At 41.5% G+C, this 18,819-nt stretch overlaps 2 protein-coding genes across 2 annotated transcripts; both read left to right on the top strand.

Annotated features, from left to right (window-relative positions):
* Window positions 1–5,243: 5,243 nt before the first annotated feature.
* Window positions 5,244–6,519, top strand: LOC116370017 (uncharacterized). The gene is made up of 4 exons (XM_031819653.1): window positions 5,244–5,398; window positions 5,531–5,576; window positions 5,708–5,805; window positions 5,948–6,519. Exons 1-4 carry the CDS (start codon window positions 5,244–5,246, stop codon window positions 6,438–6,440), a joined length of 792 nt encoding a protein of 263 aa, XP_031675513.1. The 3' UTR covers window positions 6,441–6,519.
* A 3,472-nt stretch (window positions 6,520–9,991) lies between these two features.
* On the top strand, window positions 9,992–11,642 carry LOC116370018 (uncharacterized; the record flags this gene model as incomplete). The annotated part of the gene is given in 6 exon segments (XM_031819654.1): window positions 9,992–10,400; window positions 10,654–10,793; window positions 10,900–10,971; window positions 11,071–11,154; window positions 11,278–11,424; window positions 11,514–11,642. Coding segments are annotated over 6 exon segments (723 nt in total). The 3' UTR covers window positions 11,628–11,642.
* Window positions 11,643–18,819: the final 7,177 nt, after the last annotated feature.

The raw sequence follows: 18,819 nt of genomic DNA on the forward strand, positions 1-18,819 counted from the left end.
ATATCTATATATATATCAATACTGACAGTATTGAGAGCAGACTCTGATGAACCACAATTTTTTTAATCATACTGTAGTCTGTATCTGGTTTTTACTACATGAATTCTCAAGCAACTCAATGTTATTGTTGAAACCCCATCTCAAAGCTGCCGTCTATGAGTCCGATGAGAGAGCTGGACAGGTCAAAGTGTCTCTCTGAGTGATGGCACTCTTCATGTAGGTCCCTGACAGAGCTTTGGTGAAGGAGGCGAACGACAGGGCCACGATGAACTGCTGACAAACACAAGAGAGAGAACATTCGTGTGTGTTTGTCCGTGTGTATGTGCATGCGTGGATGCGTGTGCAGACAGAGTACATGTGTAGCTGAGGTGGCCTGCAATAGTAAAAAGAACGGACACAAGTTTACGTCTGCAAAGTTCTGCCGCTTTCTTTATTTTGAAGAATATTTTTTTCTCTTGTTCAATTGTCTATTTTCTTGTTAGTACTTTGAAAATATTCACATCAAACAAGTGCACACTTTAAATTAAACAACATAAATGCACTTTACCTAAAGCAGAAATAAAAAATGTTCCACAAATAACCCTGTCTTAGTGTACGGTTTCACATGAAAACCACAATGTATTTCACATTCATACAATAGAAACACCTATATATGAAACCATAAATAACTGAATGTTTCTCTATATACCTCTACCTCTATAGAAAAGTGACAACAATACATTCAGCTTTAAGATAGTGGCACCTCCAGAAAATCGTCTCTCTCTCACTGTATGCACTAAAAGTCCACCAGACTGAGCGTGCTCGGCCAGTTTACCAGCTAGTGAGCACAATTTTACACAAAACAACCAATAACATGTAAAACCAACTCAGAAATCCCTAACAAATGGATTCTTGATAAAAAATCTCCTAGACAAAATCCAGTACAAGTCAGCTACTCAGTAAACATAGTCTTTGTGACTCGTAAATGTTTTTTTTTACCTCAGCTAGCATCAAGCTAACATACACTCTCACTCAATGTAAATCACCTTCTTCTCTCACTCAGTTCGACACAAAGCCAAAACAAAACCTTTCCTAACGTGATAATATCTTGACAAAGTTGTTAAATAGCATGTTATTACATATTGTGTATATATTTGAACGTTTGAAGTGCTGTTACATACCTGTAATAGTAAAAGAACTGACACAGTTTACCTCTGTAAAGTTCTGGTCCTTATTCTGCAGAATGGTGAGCACTTGACCAGAACTTAATGTTTCTCCTGCTACAACAGTGCAACAGCGCCATCTATTGGCCTGATGGACTGCTGACGATAAAGTATGTAGAAAATCCCATTAAGATTCATTAAGACAAATACAGAAACAATTAGGGGGGATAAATAATAAATGGGTGTCTGTTTTAGTGACTTTGTTTTCAAACCCATTACACATGCACAATCATACATGTGCATTTAAAGCATTATTAAGATCCTTGAGTGTGGAACTGCAGGGCGTTTACGCAAAAAACACATGAATTTCACATGAACACGGGAAGTGTACCAAAAACATGTTTTAATGTAATCTTATGTGAAGATAATGTGATAACATGTAAAGCAACATGTGATTACATTAAACTACACATGTGAAAATGTGATCACGTTGTGTTCCAAAATGTAATTTGTGCTCACATAAAATGTAAGTTGAAATCATGTGGTTTTTCTGTCAGGGCAGGAATATAAGATGCATTTTGATGTTACATGATCTTGAAACTGCAATGTTCTTTGAGGTTCTTCCATGTTCCTTTCCATGTATTTTCCATTTTACTTTCCCTCAGTCCTTTTCACTTTCCTTGTCAAAACAAGCTCTGTCCCCGTCAAGACTTATTGAGCTTCTGATGGATTTTAAACCATTCAACAAATAGTTTTATAATGAAGAGTAGACCCAACTAAACACCCTGGATTCTTTACACACACATTGAAAGGCAAAAATGTCGAATTTGGACTCATCAGACCAAAGGACAGATTTCCACCAGTCTAAGGTCCATTGCTCATGTTTCTTGGTCCAAGCAAGTCTCTTCTTATTTTTGGTGTCCGTCCTTTAGTAGCGGTTTCAATGGAGCAATTTGACCATGAAAGTCTGATTCACGCAGTCTCCTCTGTGAACAGTGCATGTTGAGATGTGTGTGTTTCTTGAACTCTGTGAAGAATTTATTTGGGCTCCAATCTGAGGTGCAGTTCACTCTACTGAACTTATCCTCTGCAGCAAAAGTAACTCTGGGTCTTCCTCATGAGAGCCAGTTTCATCATTGCGCTTCATGGTTTTTGCGACTGCACTAGAAGAAACTTTCAAAGTTCTTAAAATGTTCCGTATTGACTGACCTTCATGTCTTTAGTAATGATGCTTATTTGAGCTGTTCTTGGCATAAAATGGATGTGGTCTTTTACCAAATAGGGATATCTTCTGTAAACCATCCTTACCTTGTCACAACCCAACCTGTTGGCTCAAACGCTTTAAGAAGGAATGAAATTCCACAAATTAACTTTTAAGAAGGTACACCTGTTAATTGAAAAACATTCCAGGTGACTACCTCATGAAAAGGTTGGAGAGAATGCCAAGAGTGTGCAAAGTGGTCAAGGAAAAGGATGGCTACTTCGAAGATTCTCAAATATAAAATATATTTTGATTTGTTTAACACTTTTTGCTTACTACATGATTCCAATTGTGCTATTTCATAGTTTTGATGTCTTCACTATTATTCTAAAATGTAAAAAATTGTAAAAATAAAGAAAAACCCTTAAATGAGTAGGTGTGTCCAGACTTTTGACTGGTACTGTATATATTATGGTAATGCAAATATGGTACAATCCAAGGGTGCAAAGCTTTTGGAGACTTACCCAGAAAGACTCACAGCTTTAATCGCAGCCAAAGGTGATTCTAACATGTATTGTGAATACTTATGTAAATTAGATATTTCTGTATTTCATTTTCAATACATTTGAGAAAAAATTACAACATATTTTCACTTTGTCATTATGGGGTATTGTCTGTAGCTGGGTGAGATGATAAAAAAACTATAATTTAATCCATTTGGAATTCAGGCTGTAAGAAAACAAAATGAGGAATAAGTTAAGGGGTATGAACACTTTCTGAAGGCACTGTATATCTGCAAGAAAGTGATAAATGAGTGACTCTTTGAAAGGGGGTCATATATACATTGCCTTATTAAAAATAAAAATAAAGCTATCGTGCAATAATCGGCATAGTTTCTCAGACCAAATCTTCATTCTGGTTTAAACAAAGCAATCTGATCATGCTCCAGTAAAATACACGCTACAGGGAATTTAAAAAAAGGCTTCTGCAAAGCACATATACATTGTCCAATCAACATCCACACATTGATTTCATTCTTCGGGTCTTTATTCAAACACAAACACACGTGGAATAAAATGATCTTTCAGTGTCTTGTTGCAGGTTGTGCAATGTTCGAAAGTGTGTGAGAGATTAGCATTAATGTTTGTGTATGTGTGTGGGGTCAAGTTTGGACGGTCGTACATATGCAAATAGGCAAGATTGTACATTTCAGGTCCATGGACAGCAGCAATATCGGCATAGCGATATCTGTCATTCAGCACCACATGACAGTAGACAGCGGCCATCTCATGTGAAGTTGGCACTGGGGAAATCCCATGTAATGAGAAGCGAGGCCAAGGAGGCAAAAAGACTGAAGGAGAAGACTCCCACAAGAACTCTATGCTAAACTGTTCTGCCACATTCATTTCAAATGTTACATCTTTCGATTTGTAAATGATAGGGAATACATCTGCAAATAATTGAAACTGATTATTCAAACTACACTGTACAGCTTTTGTGTGTCTGTGCATCATAGGTACAACAGTAAGCAATTCCGTTCTCAAATGTCTGTTTATTGTGAGAAACAAAAGGAAAAACACCTGTTAGACCATTACAATGCGGACTGTCATGCATTTTTACTATTACCAACAAGACAACGAAGTGATACGTGTCATGGAGACTAAAAACGGATACTTTCCAAACACCAAAAGTTCCTACGCTGAGCGATATTGTTTACTACACTATTATTCATACAATTCAAGTCATACGTTTATTGTCATTCATACTCTTATTTTTAACCGAATATCTTTTCAAAAGTGTCCATTCTGTCAATTCAGAGCATGGAAAAATATTGGAATAATGTGCTTAAGGGGACTGACACTCAAGCCGCACAACAGGATAACACAACAACCACATTTTCAATTGACAATCATTGCATTAAATGGATGTGGTCGATAGATTTGTATAGGTGTAGCAGTGTGATGTTGTTCCCCTATATTATGCACCAAATTGCACACAAGGACCAATTCAAATCGGCCAGGTCAAGAGGGGATGTTAATAATTTGATAATAATACTAATAATTCAGTCTATTTAAAAAAAAAAATAATTACAGCTGCATAGCTAAAGTGTACAAACACTTTGTTACATTGTGGATAATATAAAGATATTGTATAGGCATATATAAACAATGTATTTAACTTGGAAACCAAGGTTGGATTAGTTGGTCTAAGCAACATGCACCTGGATAATCGGGTCATGAATCTGGACGGGCTCCTACATCCTCATATACACATTATGACAAAATAAAGAGTTTAATGTTTCACGAAATAAAGACATAGAAGCATACCCAATTATACAGGTTCTACACATTCCATTTCTCCATGGCAATAGAATGTAAACATTCTATTTTGCGCCAAACATCCCTACAACTCAATTCTAAGTGCAGCATATTGGAGGACTCCAGCCATTGATCATTCGCGACTTTAAGTCACTCCTGTTATCTCTAGAGCATCTCGTATATCTATAGCGCTGCATTTCTTCCCCATCTTACCATGGATAGGGTTTGGTGCATTCCGGAGTTCACTTATGGTCCCACAAAGGTAATCTTAGGATAAATTCATTTTAGCATACTGTAAATGCCTGTGCATAATGTGCATAACAAAGCATCATTATTTTCATTATCTTCAAAGGATTTCTGTAGAAGCAGCCTTTATTTTCAGACTCTGCAGGCCTGCTGGGAGGAAACATATTACAATAAACAGGTAAGATTCAGCCCACAAAAACATAAACAACAGAAAGAGAGTTGTATTTCAAGACAGTTTAGAGAAGGTGGTCATAAGAGTTCTTAATAATCACTTGCAAATTGTGAGGCATGAGCAGTTGTGAAATGTTGCGAGAGGCCCTTCTGAAAGCACATGATATGGTATTTCGACTCACACCTTACCTCATCTTGCAGAAGAAGCTCATGGTCCACTATCTGCTGCTCCAGAGTCAAGGCCAGGTCCCTCCCCATGTCACCACGGAGCACATGAGCAACTGGCTGGTGTCTCAGGGCAAAAAATCTCTTAGGGAGAGGTGAGTACCACGTCAGCACTCACATTCACTGCCATTCCCTGCCACCAGCAGCACTCCAGGAGGTGTGGGTAAAATAAACAACAGAAAAATCAGAAGCCAGGAAAGTTGAATTGCTCTGTGTTTTATTTGAAGGGTGTGGAAGGAAACCCTGGAGGAAGGAAACGACCTCGCTCGGCTGGTAAGAGAATGAGAGTTAGAGACAAACTACAAGTTAGTGAGCTCTTTACTAGCCTTTCAACAACGAGTTAGCACAGCAGAATAGATCTGTTGTGAAATTACATCAATGGGACTTCCTGTTTCATACTGCAGGCCTGGGAAGTAAACACTTGCCTAAAAATGATGAACATAGAGCACGAGGCTTTCTGCAAGCTCCGCCGCTCCATGCACCCCACCTCCCCAGCTGACATGTGAGTTCCATGTACTGCCCTGCATATGACTTGATCCATTTATCTACACATCTGGAACTACGCAGAAACAGACTAAGACAGTGTTCTAAGTGAGTACATTGCACATCGTTTACCTTTGTTTTCTCCTTATTGTTGATTTCAGCGATCCGAAGGTCCACAGCATCGTGGAGAAAGCTGTGAGAAGCATTCTGGGCGAGCAGTCCAATGAGCCCCGTAGCAACCTGCTCAGCCCATCTCAGGTGGTGGTGGAGGTGGTGCCCAGGCTCCTCCTGGCCCTGTGGCTTCAGCCAGAGGAAGGCCATTCAGAGCACCCAATCCTAATAAGCGGGATGGCCGTGGGCATGGTGGCGGCCGTAGTGGAGAAGCTCTCCTGCATGTTAAAGGACCCTTCCCCTCACATCCCTTTCTCCCGGGCTGCTGCTTTTGACTCTGTGCGGTCGATCCTCGGGAGAATCAGTCAGTCCTTCTCCACCGATGACCTGCAGAGCCCTTTTTATATGAGCTCTGTCTGTGGCTTTGTGGCTGACGAGGTGCAGAGCTGCTTCCAGCCCCCTGCAGCCACCCTACCAGTCCCCCCTGTGCTCACGGTGGCCGTTTCCACCACACTACCAGCTGGTATCCAAGCAGGTGAGTAGCAATGATAGAGAACACTCTGACAGATGCCTGTTCTGATGACATCTTGGTGCCTTGTAGTAGTAGAGCTCATCAGGATTGTTGTTTTCACCCACAATACAGACCCGGCTTCTTCCCACCTGGAGGTTGAGGACATCACCCCTAAGACAGAGGCAGATCCGGCTTCTTCCCACCTGGAGGTTGTGGACATCACCACTAACACAGAGGCAGATCCGGGTTCTTCCCACCTGGAGGTTGAGGACATCACCCCTAAGACAGAGGCAGATCCGGGTTCTTCCCACCTGGAGGTTGAGGACATCACCCCTAAGACAGAGGCAGATCCGGCTTCTTCCCACCTGGAGGTTCAAGACATCACCACTAACACAGAGGCAGATCCGGGTTCTTCCCACCTGGAGGTTGAGGACATCACCCCTAAGACAGAGGCAGATCCGGCTTCTTCCCACCTGGAGGTTCAAGACATCACCACTAACACAGAGGCAGATCCGGCTTCTTCCCACCTGGAGGTTCAAGACATCACCACTAACACAGAGGCAGATCCGGCTTCTTCCCACCTGAATGTGGTGGACACCACCCCTAATACAGAAGCAGAGCCCATCTCTTCCCTCTTGGAGGTTGTGGACGTCACACATGAAGAAAGGATTCTCACGATGGCCGTCTTCGCCACTCTGCCAGCTGACATCCAAGCAGGTGAGTAACACTTAGAGAGCACTCTGACAGGTGTCGTTTGTCATGACATCTTAGCAGAACCTTTCAACTGGCCAGTGTTTAGAAGCTACGGTTTGCATTAGTTTACATTCTGATCCTCTTTTTTCCCTTTCCAGAGGATGTTGCTGTGGTCATCCCGGATGTCACCCCACACGTCACCAAGGATGTGACACTGGATGTTCCATGCAGAGCTAGGAAAGGGGCAGTCCGGCGATTATTTTGCAGACTTTGGAGGGCAGTGTGCTGCTGCGCCTGCCACAAGGATAGAGGAGGAACAATATTAATTATTCATCACACCTGCAGAAAAGGGATTGAACCATAGAGCATTAAATTATTCACATTATAATTGAACTCAATTTTGCTTTTCTTCTGTTTACTACTTAATTTCTTAACTTTTCTATAAACTTTCACTTTACAAGTGTGGATTAGGTTGTGTAAATAAGTGGGACACATCCCAATGTTGATGCTTTGAATAATTTACTTTGTACATTAAAAAATATGTCTTATTTGGCAACAAAAATGGAGGGCGCTCAACCAACGTTGAGTTGAGGTGCAACCAAATATTTGAATCATCATAGAAAAGGAAAAAGCCCAACTCTTGCTCACTATAAAAAATGCATTGTTTTATTCAGGCAAGGTTAAAAGATTAACGTTTCGGCCTAGTCTTTGACAATATGCAAGTTCTGTTTGCCGAGTAAAAGGGTGACCCAGACTCACCCTGGTTCTTGGGCGTTGAAGACAGTGAAAAATGATCATTAAGTAAATGGGACTTCTCAATTATTGAATACAAATCTTGACTTGAGGATTAGAGCTGGCAGGCTGACTTGCTAGGCCTGAAAGCCCTCTGCCTCTACCTCTGTGTGGTTCATCTCAACTAAGAGCTTGTGTGGGTTGTCTTTCTCTGTGGGTGTGAATCACTATAATCTCTCCCTCTGCCTGCCATTTGGCTGATCAGAAGCCATCTGCTCTTTCTTGCTCACAAGAACAGGAGGAATGGCCTCTGGGGTAACCTCCTCCATCTATCTAATGCCTCTTCCACCTCCTCTTTCTGGCTGTGTTTGATTGAGGTCACTCGTTCTCTCTCACTGGGTATTGGATAGTTCCTCCTCCTCTATGTCTTTGTGAGGGTGGAGGGAGTTATCCTGTTCCGGCGCCCTCTAAGGGTGTGCATCATAAACTATTTCGGTGTGTTGAAGGGTTCAGTGGTTTTGGAGGGAGTCTGAAGTTCGATCTCTAGCGATAAGTGTAGGGGCTGTCCCGTGGTGGTGTCCCCCTCCCTCCAAAGGAGGAGCAACTGAGACATGTGATGAGGCCAAGGAAGATCACTCTGCAAGGACGGGATAGGACACATCACAACACTGCAGCTCATTCATATTCAAACACACCTCAGAGTACGGACACAAACATGGACGCCCCCCCCCCCCCCACACATAGGCAATGAACTTACCTGTACATATCAGAATCATACATTCTACCCCCAAAAGTATTGATCCCCCACCTCAAACATGTTGAGTCAATTCCAGATGCTGGAATGCAGGTGCAGTAGGGCCAAGTATGTAATGATGTGATACCCGTGTACCCCATATCTGACCAGGTGAATCCAGGTTAACGCTATAATCCCTTATGGATGTCACTAGTTAAATCCACTTAAATTAGTATAGATAAAGAGGAGGAGACAGGTAAAAAAAAATATTGTAAGGCTTGAGACAATTGAGACATGGATTGTGTATGTGTGCCATTCAGAGGGTGAATGGGCTAGACCAAATATTTAAGTCCCTTTGAACAGAGTATGGTAGAATTTTGTGTCAAGAACTGCCATGCTGTTGGGATTTTCACACTCAACACTTTTCCCTGAGTATCAACAATGGTCCACCACCAAGGGGGGGAAACTCAATAGGAAGGTGTTCTTAATGTTTTGTTCACTCAGTGTAGATCATTCCCTAGCATATACTTTCATTTGTATGTGTACTGATACTGTAAATACACAAATTATATTAATGTTATCTACAATATATTATAATACCGTAAGCCTCCCTGCTGCAGGGGCATTTCCTGTATATGTATATATGGATTGTATATACATGTATATGTATATATGTGTATATGAAATTTGGCCAAAAGAATAATGAAATTAATTACATAAAAATGATTCTGCTTATTTCTATTGTATGTAAAGAATCCAAACAGTACATCTCTCCACAATAGTGTAAAATCTTCATAAATGTGTTCAATTATAAACCTACTGATGTCTTGCCACAGTTTTCTTACATGCATACAATGCCAAAAAAGATGCACAACTGTTTCTGGGTGGTCATTACAAAAGGAGCAATTTGAGTTGATGTTTTCCTTAAACTTCTTCATATAGTGGTTGGCAGAATAATATTTATGAATAATTTTAAAGGAAACTTCCTTAATTTTGTTAACAAGTAGGTAAGTGTGTGGCAACATCCAAACTTTTTTCCAACAGATATTATCAATAAATCCATTCCAATAAGGCATGGCATAAGGTATAGATACAACATCCTGCTGAAACAAGGATCGTATCGCTCTGTTGTTGAATGGACCAAAAGAGAAACAAATCTTTCCTACTGATGAGTCAACAGGGTCAATAGAACGTAGGCTCTGAGGGTCAGGTCTTGACATGTTCCTGAATAACATAGCAACACCTGAGGGAATGGCATCTAAAACAATTGCAAAATCTTTAGGTGTTACAGGGACCTTGTAAAGTGATAAGAATTCTTTATAACTGAGTAAAAGACCCTCTGCATTTACCAGTTGGCTCACCAATAGGATATTATTTCTGAACCAATATTCTAAAAACAGAGAGGTATTTTTATACGCTACAAAGGAGCACGTCGACGTCACTAGAATGATGACAAGCAATTTTAAGGGATTCTAAAGGGAATCAGAATTCCAAACTCATTTCTATGGCAACACAGTTGTCAATTTTGTAAACAATCATTTTCGAACGTGTGTTGCCAAGAGACATCTAACCGACGTTCTATGGAACGTTTTCTGTGCGAAAACAACAACTTTGCTGCTGACAACAAACTTGTTTGAAATTTGAGACCTGAGAACAATCGACTGGAAAATGCCTGGGTGCTTTTCAAGACTGGCGGAGAGAGTGCGTGGACGTCGGCGGCCTACTGCGTCGACAGGTTGTTCAAATTCATTTGTGGCTTGTTTTTCTTGTCTTTTTCTGTTTTGCAGGGTTCGTGATCGTCGACAGGTGGACAGCGACAGCGACTTCGAAGAGGGTATGTGGAGTTTACAACTCTTATTTTACTACATTTAACAATGTCATTATAATTTGCGAAATGTTGTGTATTTCTATCATTCAGACTTGGCAAAAATGCTTGTGCTCGAGATGTTGTAGCTTGCTAGCTAACATGAACTTTAGTAACTGTTGCTAAGCAATCAACTTTTGCTACCTAGCTAATATTAGCAATCTTGCTATTTTTTTATGTCCTAACAATAGTTTATTTTATATTCCAACGTTCCTCATTTTAGAAACAACTGTCCTGGATGAGGTCCAGTTGGATGTGCCATTGGATGATGTGCTAGATGTTCCACAGCTGCCAGTCCTCCTTGATGTCCAGAATGCTGCTATCATCCTTGAGGATGTGCCAGATGTGCAGACTATCCTTGAGGTACAATTTTCTGAAAGTTTTGGGTTTTATGTTTGAAAAATATCCCAGATATTCAAGTTGTGTCTCTTTAACATGAAACAAATCTCTTGTCTGCTTTCTGCTTTAGGAGGCCACTGGCAATTGGCAGTTGATTCCGATTAGGTTCAGCCCCCAGTACTGTGGGCCTGTTGTGATCAGGGTAAGAGACACCCCCCCCCCCCCACACACACACACACACACAGTCGCATCACTGTTACAATGTTTACTGTTTCCAACATGAATGTATTGTAATGTGCAGAACAATGCCGGTCCGGTGGTTAAAGCTTGGAGAACTTTCCAGTTCATCAGCCCCATCATCACCTACATGCGTGGGGGATCCCAGGTATGTGTCTTTGTAACAACCTAATCATAATCTATATTGTCAGTCATTTGATCTTGATGGAAATGTGTCACAGCAATTGCCGAAGTGGTTTTGTTGATGTTGTCTTGTTGTTTATCTCAACAGCAGGTGGTGGTGAGGATGCACCACGTGAGTAGTGTCAGAGGCCTGGAGACTCAACTGGTGTGGGCCATCTCCAAGGAGACAGCAGGGCTTAGTCCAGAGATCATCCCCTACTGTGCCACCAAAGTGCAGTCCATCACTTGGATCCAGGTAAGACGTAAATACTACTGAAACAGTAGTAGATTAGGCTTTTCTTCACTTATTCCATTTGGCCTTAATATGTATTCTCTCTTTGTCAGCGTGTGGCTGGCAGGGTGACCCACTATGCGTCTCACCTCCGCCACGAGACGTCTGTGGATGTGACGCTTGGCTGCTACCAGGTAAATAAACGATTTCCTATGTATATAGACTAGACATTACTGGGCATTTTTGCATTCGATTTGGTGTGTTTTCTAATAACGTGTGTGTGTGTGGTAAACCGGTGTGTTGTGTGTGTTTTGAGCAGCAGACTGATGTCTCAGTGGTGTACGCCACTCTCCACATGGGGCTGGACGGGCTTCTCTCCTCTTCAGTGAGGTCGGAGGCTGCCTCCTTCTCTACTCCCACCACTCAGCAGTTCACTGACCCAGAGCCTGAGGGCCACAACTGCTATGAGGTCAGACGTTACACACACATACTATTGACTAGGAGCATTAAGATCCTTCCATTGACCGATTGTTTGTTATGTCATTGCACTGGTTACTGATTTTGAATGCTTGTTTTGTTGTCGTAGGGCTGGGAGGAGGACCTGCTGCCTGAGGAGAGGGAGGTTCATCTGCTAAAGTGAGTTCCTCTAAATGTCTGTGTAGTCTGAGCTTGTCAAATGCTGAAGGATAGTGGTCATAATGCTGTTATCCCCCATTGACTCTAATGGTTGACATGCTTCATTCCCTCCCTTTCACAGCCTCTACCTTACCACCAAGAGAGTGGAGGACATCGCCCTGAGGCTCGACTCCTTGCGCCAGGCCTTCACTGTGAGTAGACCCACTGTTCTTTTTGTCTCTGTGACTTCTTGTTCTGTCTCCAAGAGGAAGATGTCTCACCCTAACTCTTCCCTCTTCCCTAGACCCTGCTTGGTTCCACCCTGAGCAGGAACCATCTGTTTGTGGCGGGAAAGGTCCTCCTGGGCGGCCTTGTTCAGGCCAACCACATGGTAACTCACTAACTCATTCTCTTTCAAGGGAAAGAGAGCGTCCCTGAGGGGAAATGTGTTCTGTTCACTAAGATGCTCTTTTCTTTGTCATAGGACGAGGCCAAATTCATCCGTACCTATAATGACTTTGTGGACTACCTGAGTGACCCCTCCAAGCGGAATGACATTGAGAGGGAGCTGGCTGAGGCAAAGGTGAGTTCATTAACTCTTTCAAGTCTCACTGAGTTCTTCCACATGCATGTCTTTTTATACATCACAGTAGCTGATATTTATGAAATCATTCCTATTTTCTCCAAACGTGTTTTCTTGTCCTAGATCCATCATGTGAACATGATATATGTCCTCTTTGAGCTGGTGCTGTTTGGGATGATGACAGCTCAGAAGTCCCTGATGGTGGTAAGTAGCATCTCACTGGAACATGTTTTGATATCGCTCTATTAGCAGTTTCACTTAAATTCCTCATCTCTTCTATTCTCTTTTCTCCTCCTTTGTTTCCTTTAGCACCCTGGTGGGTTCGTGGAGCGTCTGTATGCTCTCCTGTACTCCTTCCTGCCCACTGCTGCCAACATGGAGTCAGAGGCTGATAGATACCTACTGCTGCTCAATGTAAGAGTCAAGAGGTTACTTCCTGTTTACTTCCATATTCTTAGTGTACTTCCTTTTGACTTCCTTATTCATGGTTAACCAGGTTTCAATGCCATTTTAGGGGGAGTATTTCTAATTGTCTCTCTCCTCTTGATAAGCTAGTAACTCAGAGCCATTTTCTATGTGTTGTGTGGTGTTCTCTTCAGGGCGGACTGATGGCTCTGCTAGATGACATGTTTGGCCAGCAGCTGGCCTGGTACTTTAACCCAGAGTCTCTGGTCACTGAGCTCTCCAGCCTCCTGGAGTACCACTTGGAGAACCTCATGGCCAGCATGTAGTCCTACTGCAGGGACCATACTCCTTTCTCCTTCTCTCTCTCTTTTGAAGGAATTGAGGACTTGAAGTGCTTTGTTGAACCTTGATTAGTTAACACCCATTAATTTTATGTATTCTCTTGTTTTCTCTCCCCACAGGATTATTGTGACACTTTGCCACCCAACAGGGATCTAGACACCAATGCACTACATTACTTTGAACTGAATTTCACATTTTTAAAATAAAATAAGTTGTAGTTCAAAAACATTTTTGTTTCTGTCTTTTCATCTATTTGATTTTATGACCATTTCCTCTTCCTGGAGGTATAATGCATATATTAGAATATTACATGAACAATGATGCTTTATTATCTGCATATGGAAATAAAAAACAACGTTTAGTTGATTTACAGATACTACAGGCCCACACTTTATATGGTTTTGTACAGTGGTTTATGATACTGGGGCGGCAGGGTAGCCTAGTGGTTAGAGTGTTGGACTAGTAACCGGAAGGTTGCAAATTCAAACCCCCGAGCTGACAAGGTACACATCTGTAGTTCTGCCCCTGAACAGGCAGTTAACCCACTGTTCCTTGGCCATCATTGAAAATAAGAATTTGTTCTTAACTGACTTGCCTAGTTAAATAAAAAAATACTGTACTGTTTAAAAACATGTAGGATGACATACACTGAGTCCACAATAGACTGGGAACATCTTCCTAATATTGAGTTGCACACTCTTTTCCCCTCAGAACAGCCTAATTTCCTCTGGGCATGGACTCGACAAGCTGCCCTAAGCGTTCCACAAGGGTGCTGGCCCATGTTGTGTTGGCTGGACGTCCTTTGGGTGGTGGACCATTCTTGAGACACATGGGAAACTGTTGAGCATGAAAAAAAACAGCAGTGTTGCAGTTCTTGACACACTTAACCCGGTGCGCCTGGCACCTACTACCATACCCCGTTCAAAGACAGTTAAATCTTTTCTCTTGCTGAATCACCCTCTGAATGACACACACAATCCATGTCTCAATTCTCTCAAGGTTTTAAAATCTTTCTTTAACTCCCCTTCATCTACACTGATTGAAGTAGATTCAACAAGTGACATCAATAAGGGGTCATAGCTTTAACTTGGTCAGTCTATGTCATGGAAAGAGCAGGTGTCCTCAATGTTTTGTATTATCAGTGTGTGTAGTAACCTGGTACAGTATAAAGTATACCACTAGAGGGGATAATTGCTTCAGTCTTGAATGTTACTTCTCACTATCCCTACATTAAAAGTCTGCCATTATAGACTCCGGTAACTTCGGTATCTTAGTTTTTTATATTTGCCATTAATGTCTGAACCATTTCCCGTCTTTCCCACTGAAACCAGTAATGTGAGCGTTCATGTGAGAGAGGGTGTAGTAGTGCATACTGACCACTAGTTGGATCATAGTGTGGGTGGTGGAGTTTATGCAGGAACACAGAGGGTAGAGTAGAAGGCAGAGTAACCTGTAGGAGCCAATACCCAGTCCTAATGGAGAGAAATACCATAGAAATCGAATGACAAGATTAGATGAATGACTAGAACAGACTCTTTCTATGAGAAATACATGATAAAGAATGCAAAGAACATACTCTACAATGCACATTCTACACAAATGCCTTGCTTCCCTAAAATACGAACTGTCTGTTACAGCAAATAAGGTGGTACAATGTTAGCTCATGATTATCTATTCAGTACAATGAGTAGTTAAGAGAGACAGAATCTCACCTTCTAGCCTTGTTCACTGAATCTCACAGATAATTCATGTCTCTTACAAGCCTGATGCCCACTGTTGACATGACTGTGATCTGAAAGGGACCAAAAAATATGTTATGAACCAGGAAAGACTCATGTACACTTTGGATGCATTGGATTTCAAATTAAATGTAAACGTAACTTAAGTCATTTTGTAATTTGGATGAACTATCCCTTTAAACTGTGTATAAAACAAGTTGAACTACAAGATGAAAAACCAGTGTTGTCCCCTGACCTTGTATGTATACTGGGCAAGGGCAGATCGTATTTGGGCTTCTTCTTATGGGGTTTGGGTTTCAGGGCGACAGGGGGACTGGTTGGCCCTGAAGAAACTGGTTAGATGAGTACTTGAAGGCTTATATCTATATTTTGGAATATTGGATTTTAATTTCGGGAGGCTTTCATCATGGAAAAGGGACCAGACCACTTTTTTTGTTAGTTAACCTAAACGAATCACGACCCTCTATAGAATAACAACAGTGACAACAGTTGACTGCTATTTAAGTAATCATTTGACTGTCAAATCCATGTATTGGTGTGTGGCCATTGACTTTTATGGAGAGGCCGCCCCACATTTTCTGTGCCATTTCCTGGGCATTTCATTAACTCCACGTTCTAAGTTCTGCGCATCCCAGCGCTTGGAAAAATCAATGGTACAAGACCTAAGATATTGATATTTTAGGAGGTGCGTAATGGGCTGCAGGGAAGTCAGGCGTAGGAGAGCAGAACTGGGTTATAACGGGAGCAGTTTAATGAGGAGAAAACCAACAGCACCCTGTGCACAAAATATGGGATGAAATAACCCATCGCAAACCAGTGTGAAGTGCACATACACTTTACAACAAACAATTCCACACAGAGACATGGGGGGAACAGAGGGTTAATGTAAACCAGGTGTGTGGGAAAACAAGACAAAATTATGGTTTAATAAGCTGTTGGAAAAAAGTTTGGATGTTGCCACACACATACCTACTTGTTAACAAAATTAAGGAAGTTTCCTTTAAAATGATTCATAAATATTATCCTGCCAACCACTATATGAAGAAGTTTAAGGAAAACATCAACTCAAATTGCTCCTTTTGTAATGACCACCCAGAAACAGTTGTGCATCTTTTTTGGCATTGTATGCATGTAAGAAAACTGTGGCAAGACATCAGTAGGTTTATAATTGAACACATTTATGAAGATTTTACACTATTGTGGAGAGATGTACTGTTTGGATTCTTTACATACAATAGAAATAAGCGGAATCATTTTTATGTAATTAATCTATGTATGCTTGTGTTCTCTCATGTGCTTTATGTATTGATTTGTTGTTAATAAAATATATAAAAAAATATAAAAAAGGTAAGAGCATGACGTGTTGCAAACATTGCTAAGATAGATAATGATTTCAGGGATTTTTGTGATGATGAGTTATCTGAAATCGAGATAAAAGACTGTATTAAAAGCCTTAAGGACAATAGGTCCCCTGGAAATGATGGTTTAATAAGCGGGTTTTATAAAGCATTCAATGATAAATTGATTCCTTTCATTCTTGCTATGTTTCACGAATCAATAGAAAATGGGGAGTTACCGGCTTCCTTAAAACAAGGTGTGATTACTTTGATTCCCAAACTTAATAAGGATACTCTTTATATAGACAACTGGAGACCCATTAGCCTGTTGAATAATGATGGGAAATTATCACGTTAGATATTTTCGCATCAGCTCTTTTTCAGAGCATATCTGATTGGTCAAAAGAGCAATTACTTTTAGAATAACTGTCTTCAAAGTAATGACTCGGGACGTTGGGGTGGATATGAACGCTTATTTTAGTAATATTACTTGTTGACGTTACATTTAAGAACTTTAGATTCTACAGAGCAATGCAGGTAAGATGCTAGCGGAAAGGTCAGCTGAATCACTTTGCACCAGCACATAACTTGCGCGTTCTCACTCTCATTCCTGTCGCAAGGCATTCTGGAACTTGCAGTCAAAAGCGTAATTCAATACTAACCAATACAATTACATATGTAAATAACTGTAAAGAAATATCTTTAATTACAGCTCAATGAATTAACTTAAACATGAACACATTAAAGTTACAACAATTACTCAAAACAATGACTGAATTGGGCTGCCTGTCTCAACGAAGCCATAGAAACCTGGACATGCTCCAACTGAAATGTTCGCTCCTGTCAGCACTGATGTTGAATGGCATTAAATACACTTTTTTTGTTCTCTCCCATCCCCTGTAGGTTTGTTGAACATGAGTGGAAATGAAACTCCAGCACACTGGTAGCACTAGAGACGTGTGAGTATAACTTTTCCAGGTGAGTTGAACCTGCCTGTGGGTGCAGTGGGGATGTTCCTGGGAGGTCTACTGATGAAGAGGTATAAGCTTGGCGTTGTGTCTGGAGTCCAGCTGTCTTTCGTCACCTCCTTCATGCCCTACCTCCTCCTCCCTCTGCAGTCTGGCACTAAGTGTGACAACGTTCAGGTGGCTGGTCTGACCGTGTCCTACAACTGGAAAATATGACATCTGATTGGTTGGTTGGTTGGTGGGTTGATAAAAACAAAAGTTTTGATCAGTGGAATATGAGGGAGCGTTTGACCAAAACACACATGGGCTTGTGCCGGGGCTCCCTCTTGTGGGAATATACAGTATGGTTGTTACTGAGCCCGGATTCCTGGCTGTTTTGTCACTGTGCCTGTGTCAATGATAGTTCAGCAACAATTATTTAAACATCATTATTACCAGCCATTTTCTCTGTCCCCCAGGTCCCCTGGTGTACGATGGCAGCCTGTTGTCAGAGTGTAACAGAGAATGCTCCTGCTTGGCTGGGGAGTGGGACCCTGAGTGTTCAGACAACGGCATCACCTACACCTCCCCCTGCCTCGCAGGCTCCTCCAGCTTTACAGGTTACGGCAAGAACACGTACCAATCCTATTAATGTACTGAGTGTACAAAACATTCACAGGGATGCTGGCCCATGTTGACTTCAGTGCTTCCCACAGTTGTGTCAAGTTGGCTGTATGTCTTTTGAGTGGTGGACCATTCTTGATACACACGGGAAACTGTTGAGCATTAAAAAAACAGCAGCGTTGCAGTTCTTGATACAAACTGGTACCCCTGGCACCGACTACCATGCCCCGTTGAAAGGCACGTAAATATTTTGTCTAGCCCATTCACCCTCTGAATGGCACACACACAATCCATGTCTCAATTGTCTCAAGCTTTACAATATATTTTTTAAACCTTTCCCCTCCTCTTTATCTATACTGATTTAAGTGGATTTAACTAGTGACATCCATAAGGGATTATAGCGTTAACCTGGATTCACCTGGTCAGCATATGTCAATTCCTATGTAGAGAAGGTTCTCTCTGGTAGTTGTTCAATATGACTACAACTTTTACAGCTTTTACAGGGCACTGTGGTAAAATGGATGTTTAATCTCAGTGTGACTCCCTGTTTAAATAAAATAAAAAAACATCAACACAAACACAGGATATGGGGTACACATGGTATCACATAATTACATACTAGGCCCTACTGCACCTGCATTCCAGCACCATTCCAGCATCTGGAATTGACTCATCATGTTTGAGGTGGGGGATCAATACATGTGTGGGAAGAGGTGGCTGTCGAATGTATGATTCTGATATGTACAGGTAAGTTCATTGTGTGTGTGTGTGTGTGTGGGGGGGGGGGGGGGGGGGGCATCCATGTTTGTGTCCGTACTCTGAGGTGT

Source organism: Oncorhynchus kisutch, unplaced genomic scaffold (assembly GCF_002021735.2).
Source record: "Oncorhynchus kisutch isolate 150728-3 unplaced genomic scaffold, Okis_V2 scaffold2413, whole genome shotgun sequence".
Taxonomy (NCBI): domain Eukaryota; kingdom Metazoa; phylum Chordata; class Actinopteri; order Salmoniformes; family Salmonidae; genus Oncorhynchus; species Oncorhynchus kisutch.